At 36.1% G+C, this 8,364-nt stretch overlaps 1 protein-coding gene across 1 annotated transcript; it reads left to right on the top strand.

Moving 5' to 3' along the window:
• The first annotated feature begins 670 nt into the window (after positions 1-670).
• Positions 671-7,600, top strand: LOC106709748 (formin-binding protein 4-like). Its single transcript, XM_045680110.1, has 10 exons — positions 671-1,002; positions 1,194-1,328; positions 1,591-1,789; positions 2,279-2,576; positions 2,924-3,784; positions 4,397-4,530; positions 5,942-6,068; positions 6,449-6,625; positions 6,932-7,144; positions 7,282-7,600. Exons 1-10 carry the CDS (start codon positions 816-818, stop codon positions 7,375-7,377), a joined length of 2,427 nt encoding a protein of 808 aa, XP_045536066.1. The 5' UTR covers positions 671-815; the 3' UTR covers positions 7,378-7,600.
• Positions 7,601-8,364: the final 764 nt, after the last annotated feature.

Below are 8,364 nucleotides of genomic sequence, written 5' to 3'. Positions count from 1 at the left end.
AGGTACTTTTTCAATCTTATTGCTGCATATATATGCATACGTAAATACATAATATATACATAATCTTTCTGAATACAAGAAAAAAATACTAAAACAAGAAAAAAACTTTTACTAAACAAAACTGCAATAAAAGTAAAAATAATCACACAGTCTAAGTTAACGTAAAAGACATTTCACACATTAAAAATAATTTTTCGCACTAAAGTTATTTTATAACATAAGCAATGTGTGTAAGTTGCCTTAGAATCCCTAACTGTTTCAATCAATATAAAGGGCCAACTATTATGTTTTGGAAGCTTTCAAGTATCACATTTAAACGTATATGTATGTTTGTTATTTACTTGTCAACTGTATACTCAGATTAAGAATTATACTGTATATTACAAGTTGTAATTTACAAATTGAATTTACTTTCTTGTTTCGGTCATACCTAGAAGGTAAATTAGTAAAAGGCTTTAAAAATATAGTTAATGCAAATGTTTGTATTAAAACGAACATTTATTAGGTCATAAATTCTTTATGATTAGTCACATGTAAAGAAATTTTGATTAATATTTAGATTAATGTTTTTAAGGTACTTATTCTATGGCACCATCTTTTGAAGTCCAACGTCAACGACATTTTAATGCTCTTTGGTTAATGTCAAATTTTATCTGTCATTATCAAAGCGTCACGCACCCGTCAACCCGTCATCGTGTTTGACGTTAATGTAATTTTCCTCTTAAAAACTGAATAATATTTAATCATGTTTATGAAATTGTACCACTAAATATTTGAGCGCGTGAATTGTTTAATTTTATAATTTCCATCTCAACATGAGTAAGGCAAATCCGCTCGCTGGTTTAATTGGTAATTACGGCGACTCGGATGAATCGGACGATGAGATGGTTCACGTTTCATACGGTGTACCTAGTAAAAAAAATAACTATAGTGCGACTACAGTAGGCCAGGATTCTAATCCCAACTATGCTGGCATCCATCCTGCTCCAATACAACATTGTCGTGAGTTGTTAAACTTTATAGAATATCCTTGCCAATCTTAGCTAAATATCAAAGTGAAAAGGAAAATCCGAATGGAGGACAGCTCTAGTTTCTAAACTATAGATTTTCTATATTGTTATCATGTGGCTCATTGTTATAAATTGTTTAAACTTTTCTAAAAGGAATAAATGATTAACTTGTTTGTATTTCAGCTTGGTCAGCATGCTATGACGAAAGCAGTGGATTTACATATTATTGGAATCAGCAAACAAATGCAGTAACATGGGAAGCACCTCCGGAATACTTACTTGCTTTGAAGATAGCACAGCAACAGCTGCACAGTGCTGGTATATTAGTGTTAATAGTTAGCTTTTACCCAGCCTATCCATCTTTCCTAGACCTACCTCTATTGATGTATCCTTTCACATTCATATTTAAAGTTCTTTTTGCCCCAAGTCACCCTCCTTGTTAAATGCCAATTATAACATTAAAAAAAATGTATCATTAATTTAAGATGTATTAGTGAGAACTATAGAGTTGGTTTATTTATTAAAATATATATTCTTTAACGTAAAAGATAAAAAAACAGTTTTTAATTTCTGTTTACAGGTTCGGCAGAAGTGTCTGCTGAAGAGTGGCAATTGTATCAGCAGGTGCTGGCAGAGAAACAGAATACACAGAACAAAATGATAGCCAAAGCTGCAATAACTAATCTAAACAAGTCTTCCAAAAATGATAGTCTTCCAGTAAAAGATAATAATAAATCTAAACCTGGTAAAAAGAGACCCACAAGCGATGATGAAGATGAGTATGTATTCTTTATTAAATAAAAATAACAGCATGAATGGTCCGTTCAACTAGTACAATACCACTACCACACATAAAACACACATAAAATGGAAGTATCTTAAAGTTGCAACTGATGAATATTCTTGTTGTGTGATGCCTATTATTATTTCTCTATTGTCCAAAGATTTTTTTTAATTATTTATTTATTATGACTTATTACAATTTGTAAAAGACACTAGCTTTCCCGCAACCTCGTTCAAGCACAATTATAAAACAAAATTTAGTAGCCTATGTGTTCTTCCAGACTATGTTTTATATCTGAGTCAAATTTAATTGAGATCCATACAGCCGTTCTAGAGATATCTTCTAACAAACATCCATCCATCTATCCTAAAATTTACATTTACAATATTAGTAAGAGTTCTTGTCTAAATATTTTTAATTTCTACTTGTCCCATACTTTCTTGCATCACTACAAAAAAAAATCAATTATAGTCTTATATTCCAGAAAAATAGAATTAATAACATCATACCATAACTCTGACTCGGAATCTAATGATGAGGCAGAAAGTCCTACAAAGATGCAACCGATAGTACCAAATATACCAAAAAAATCTGCTGTCAAAGTACAGAAGAATGTTCACAAGAAGCAAAAGACTAAACTTCATGTAGAATATGGACCGAGTATGCCTCCTAATATGAACTACACGGTGCCCATAGGACCTGAATTACCACCAAATTTGGAGATCACACCTGAGTCAAAACCAATGGAGAAAAAATTGGAAATTGTTACAATTGAAAAAGAGGTAAAATGCATTTGTAATTATAATGCTAACATATTTAAATATCAGGCCAATGATGAATTAGCGCTACTGATATTTGCGCAAAGAATAACATTTTAGTTTTACTGGATTATAGTTTTTTTTTATCGCCTTTTGGAATAATCTTACTCGTCATGTGAGATAACTCCACATGGTTTGATTGAGATTTAATTTTTTTGCCGTACTTTTAGTTTAAATTTCTTTCCGGTAAAATTGAAATGTTACCATGCACAATGATGGTTAAGTTTTCAATCTGAGGTCCATTTTAAACTGAAGACTAAAATTTATATGTTCTGAATAGATAAAAAATTTAATTAATTCTTTTTATTCAGCCTGAGAAAAAATCACCGATATCAATGGACAATGAAGACAGTCAAGATGAAATTTCATTGCTTAAGAAGTTGAAAGACAAAGCTAAATTACTAGAAAAACTAGGTGGGGAATTACCTTCGGAACTACAGCAAATAATAAAAGATGAAAATAACTTGTCCGCAACTGCCTCACCGAGCTCCGTGGATGACATAAACAAGAAAAACATTGACATTGATGATATGTTAGAAGAGATAGAGAAGACAGAATTTCTTAAAACAAAGTCCAAAGAAACGAAATCCAATAAAAGCAGTATTAATAACTCTCCAAGAAGTGATGGCCATAGAACACCACCATTAGAAGAATTGAAAACACTGTTCCCAAGCACCAAAAACCACACCAATGAACCGATCCCTACATTATTTCCCAGTGTTGTCAATATTGAAGGGACAAGTAAACCTCCAAGTCCTGAACAAAAGCCTGTGTCGGAGAAAAAAGAAAACATGTATCTGATGGATGTCAACGAACCAATAGAGAATGTCAGCAGGAAGAAACTGAGAATCTCAAATTCAGTGTTGCCAGAAAGAAAAATTGAAAAAAGCGAACCACCAGCTTACACAACAAAATATTCGCAATATATTGAAGGATTTTCTGATCAAAGAACCGGTTTAGGGTTCAAAGAGGACGTCAAATGTGACAGTCCAAAGAACACTATATGCTACGGCAACGGATTGACATTCACAAAGGGGGAGACATTGAACGAGGGAAAACAGGAGGAAGACCTGCGAGACCTGACAGATCTCATCGGTGCCAAGCTGAAGTACCTGAACGAGCTGCAGCCGAGTGTGGTGACACCCGTGCAGGAGATGCTCATACAACTGCAGGTAAGTTGGCGAGGCCTAAGTCAGAGGAGAGGATGAGGATGATGAGACAGAGAGTGTGTGTGTTTTTTTTTTTTTATAGAGGGAAAAAATGCCTTAGGGCACCGTCAGACATGGGAGCTATATGCCTGGTGTGTCGGGCTCAGGCTCATTAGTGTTCACATAACCTGAGTCCCGTTACCGACTAAAACAACCCTCTCTATGGACTTTTTGGTACCCCTCCGGGACTACCTTCCGGTATTACTTCGGAGACGTGGTCTCAGCAGTCATGCTTTCCCTTCTAGCTCTCTGCGCTTTTTAGCTCCTTGAGTCCATTGCATTGGCTCTTCGCCGTATTTGCTCAGCCCGCCGTACCTTCTTTAGTACTGAGGCGGCGTATTCGCTAACTTTATTCCATGCTTCTTCTGTTGCAAGCATGTTATCCACCAAATTTGCGACCGTAGTAGGTCCGATACTGTTCTCGAGTTCTTCGCGCTCCTTGGAGTATGCCGGGCAGACAAAGAACACGTGTTCTGCATCCTCTGGTTCGCCGCACCCGTGTGGACAATCCAGGAGAATTTCGTGCCCAAAACGGTGTAGGTTTGGTAAGGTAACAGAGCGTGTATGTGTGTGCAGACGCTGGTGTCGGGGTGGTCGTGCGGCGGGGTGACTGCGGAGTACGTGCGGCGCTGGGCGGGGGGCGCGGGCGCGGCGCTGGCGCAGCACGAGGCGGAGGCGGCGCCGCCGGGCTGGACCTGCAGCTTCCAGAGGTACGCCGCCATCACACTTCTACACCTCGCCCTCCACATCGACGCGGAATCACTCGCGGGCTCCTTACACCGGGGCATTCGGTGCCATTTCTCACAGTGTGACAGCCCTAGGGCTCATTTTATATCCACTCATTAATTTTTTTATGAATGGCAACATTATTTATCTTTTGTGGTTGTAACCCACTCTAATGACTTAAAATAAAAAATCTTTGTTCCACTGACAATGTAAGAAGTGGCATCTCGGTTTAATATAATCTCGATATAATTAGGGTGTTTTTTTTTTTTGAAGACAGAATAATGAAAAAGTGCAATAACAGTTTAATTTTAATTATTTTGAAATTTGTCAATTGACAATTATTAAATCTTTATTATTTTTCAACTTTTAATATTGTGATATACAAATTATATATCGGTTTTTAGTGAAGTGATTTTTTTTACAATATTCTTTTTTCGTCTAATCTTCACTTGTTATATTTATATTCGTTTTAGTGATAATTTTGGAAAAAAAAAATCAACAATGAAATTTAACGGAAAATTGATGATAGTTTTGTAGTCTTTCGTATAGCAACATTATAAACGTTTTTATTGTATAATATATTATATTCTAGTAAAAACTTTTTGATAGATCGACGTGATCGTATATTTAAACTGTGATAATGAATGGTCTGTGATATTGTACATTATAATAAATATTAATGAAAATACATAGTTCGAGTTTCCTTCTGTGTTATCCTGTCCGTGTGAATGTAAGGCTAGGGTAAGAAGGACAAAGAAGATGGTGGAAGATGGCAGCAGAGCAAGACCAAGCTAACAAGAAGACGACGCACCGAGGACTTGGGTGAGGCGAATATTTTATTTGTTAACATTTCATTTTCAAGATGTTACACTTTGATCTTTTCCAGATTCGGCTTGCACCGGGTCCGAGCTTCGACAGGATGTTGACACTGTCAAAGAAGTGTTGCCATTATTAATACATTTTTCAATGTTGCAATACTTTGGTGACATTGTTTTTCATGTTAAATTTTTCCTAAAAGTATATACCGCGATAAACTTGAAATCGAAAGTAGCTACAAAATGTATATGGGTTTAGTATGCACTCCATTTAATTATGATTATACGAATTTGACTTGTTTTCAAGTGTTCTTCGTTTATTCAAAATATTTCCGTTTATAAGTACATTAAGTTCGCCTTTTATTTTTACATAATTCTGTTGGTTGTCTTAAATGTGCTTAGTTTAATCTAATTTTATGCTAACCTTATTGATATTAAATTAGTATAATATAAATTACGTTTAACTTTCGAAACAATTTGCTTCATTTGAAATCAGTTTAAGGCAACCGGATAATGTAAAATTACGGGGCAAAATCGATCTCCTTCCACTGCTGGTGTTTGTACTTGTGTCGTGTCGCAGGTCTGCGGGGAGGTACCGCTACCGGCGCGAGGCTGACGGCCTGCAGCAGTGGGAGTACCCCGCACTGGACAACACCGACATGGACATATCCACCACCCCCCCACACTCCGCCCCTACTGACAATAAGGTCGGCCTCATATGATTATACAAATCTAACTAGAATAAATCAAGATGGTTCTGTTACAACCCTGTTTTGTTCGCCTTCCCGCTATATTATCAATACTTACAACACTTTTGGATTAACATTAGATAGTCGATTCAGTCTTGCTTCATCTCTCAAACAGTACGGTAAGGAAGATTTAGTTTGTCTAGTTTAGCCTTTGAAATAAAGTTCGATATGGACCTAAGGTCAACTTATTTAACAGGGACCACTTTGATAAATAAAAGGAAATCAATGTACTAAAATCATTTTTTTACTAATTGTCTTAATTATAGCCAAAGTTTGCGTCTGATTTAGATTTATTTGTGATGTATCATTTATTTTATAATACGTTTGTTGTTTTTCAGGAGGAGGCGAGTCCACCGCAACCTTCTTCGGCGTCGCCAGCCGCGCCCCTCTCGCCGCCTGCGCCGCCCTCACCTGCGCGTGCGGCCACGCCCCCGGCCCCGCCCCCGCCGCGCTGGCACGAGCCCCCGCCCCCCGGCTGTGACGACCCGCCCCCGCCCCCGCCCCCACCACCACAGGTCACTGCACTATGTCATTGACACCCCACACATTAACAAACATAAATAACACTACGCTAGTCGCCCGCGACTCTGTCCGCGTGGAATTAAAACAAAAATATATTAGTAGCCTATGTGTTCTTTCAGACTATACTCTACATCTGTGCTAAATTTCATCGAGATCCGTTGAGAGGTTCTAGAGATATCTTCAAACAAACATACATCCATCCATCCAAATATTCGCATTTATAATATATTGCCATCCTTCAGATCCCGTCACCACATTAAAAACTATTCGCACAATAAACCCGGTCAATAAGTTGTTAATTCCTGTGTCAGGATGCAAAGGTGGAGATCTGCGAGGAGCTGATGTGCTTCTACAACGACATCGCGGAATTAGAGAAGCAGTCGGAGCCCGTCACTGAGACCTCCGAGACCTCCGAGCCCCCCTCACCTCCAGACCACACCGCAGAGGCAAGGGACAGGGCAAGGGAGAGGGACAGGGAAAGGGACGCCAGAGCCCACAGGAAGAAATCCAAGGTGAAACAACTACGACTATTTCACCTTTTCCTTAACCTAAATAAGCAAGAGTCGAAAAACTTGTGTTATTTTTATACTTATTGAGGTTTCTCATTTATCTAGGTTTGACTGTATCATGTATATATTATTCATTTCAGGTGAAAATATCAACATCTATGGGTTTGAAACACAAGTCAGTGTCGAATCTGGTGGCCAAATGGCAGCAGGTGGCAGACGAGATCCACTCCGACTGATGTCTGACTCCGCTGCCACCGAGTAGCCACAACAAAGCTGCACTCTTGTTGGAATTTGCTAACATATTTGCAACTTTATAAACATTTTGCCTGGAAATTAGTGTCTATTACACGTTGATGATTATATCTGTTTAAATGTAGTGTAAAAATTACTTTATCTGACATATTTATATGTATTTTGTGTAAAATTAACTTTTCAACATAAGAAAGTGATCATAGAATAACAAAGAATACTTAATACTGGAGTTAGATTGTTATAATCTAAAAATAAATATTACATTTATTGCTTTTGGAATGTAATTTATTGAGAATTTGTAAATAAATAAAAAATTTATTTAAATAAGTATTGTAATTTTTTTTTCTCATTGAAAAATAAATACTTAAACATTATAATGTCTTTTTTTTTACACATTTAATATGTTATTAAAAAAAAAACAATGGTTAGAACTTAAAATATTTATTATTACAATGTAAGATAGGCACACATACAAAACTATACAAAAACATAAATATAACCATATAAGGTCTTATGTACTATGTCCTTAATTAACATAACCCTTATTTAATTATGTTCATACTAAAATCTTATAAAGTAACTTTACATAAAGTAACATTGGTTTTGAGGAGAGAGATTGTCTTTTATATATAAGTAAATATTATTTAATTTAATATTTTTATTTTGTAAACGAAACAATTCAATGATTAGACTGTTCAAATAGATCGGGGTGGAAAGCAGAGCAGGTTTTTTATTGCAAATAAAATTGAGCTTTATACAATTGAAATAAGGTTTTATTTTACATTCCACTTTACCTATTATGAGCAAGCTTAAAATAGAAGTGAAAATTTAAATTATACCTTATTCCAATTAATTAAAGCTGATTTCACTTTGCGATAAAAAATATTCTCGGCTCTTCGCCCCAGTTTGTGTGAACATACGGTTTTGTACTGAGAAAACATAACTATGTTTTATAAATCTCTTATAAAAAT

This window comes from Papilio machaon, chromosome 11, assembly GCF_912999745.1.
Source record: "Papilio machaon chromosome 11, ilPapMach1.1, whole genome shotgun sequence".
Lineage (NCBI taxonomy): Eukaryota > Metazoa > Arthropoda > Insecta > Lepidoptera > Papilionidae > Papilio > Papilio machaon.
This window is presented reverse-complemented; position numbering and strand designations above follow the sequence as displayed.

What these genes read in the sequence shown, in the direction of transcription:
- LOC106709748 (XM_045680110.1), top strand. Translation starts at nt 816, where the DNA reads ATGAGTAAGGCAAATCCGCTCGCTGGTTTAATTGGTAATTACGGCGAC. An exon ending in TGCTCCAATACAACATTGTC is followed by an intron (nt 1,003 to 1,193) that starts GTGAGTTGTTAA and finishes TTTGTATTTCAG; the next exon opens with CTTGGTCAGCATGCTATGAC. An exon ending in CCCCGCCCCCACCACCACAG is followed by an intron (nt 6,626 to 6,931) that starts GTCACTGCACTA and finishes ATAAGTTGTTAA; the next exon opens with TTCCTGTGTCAGGATGCAAA.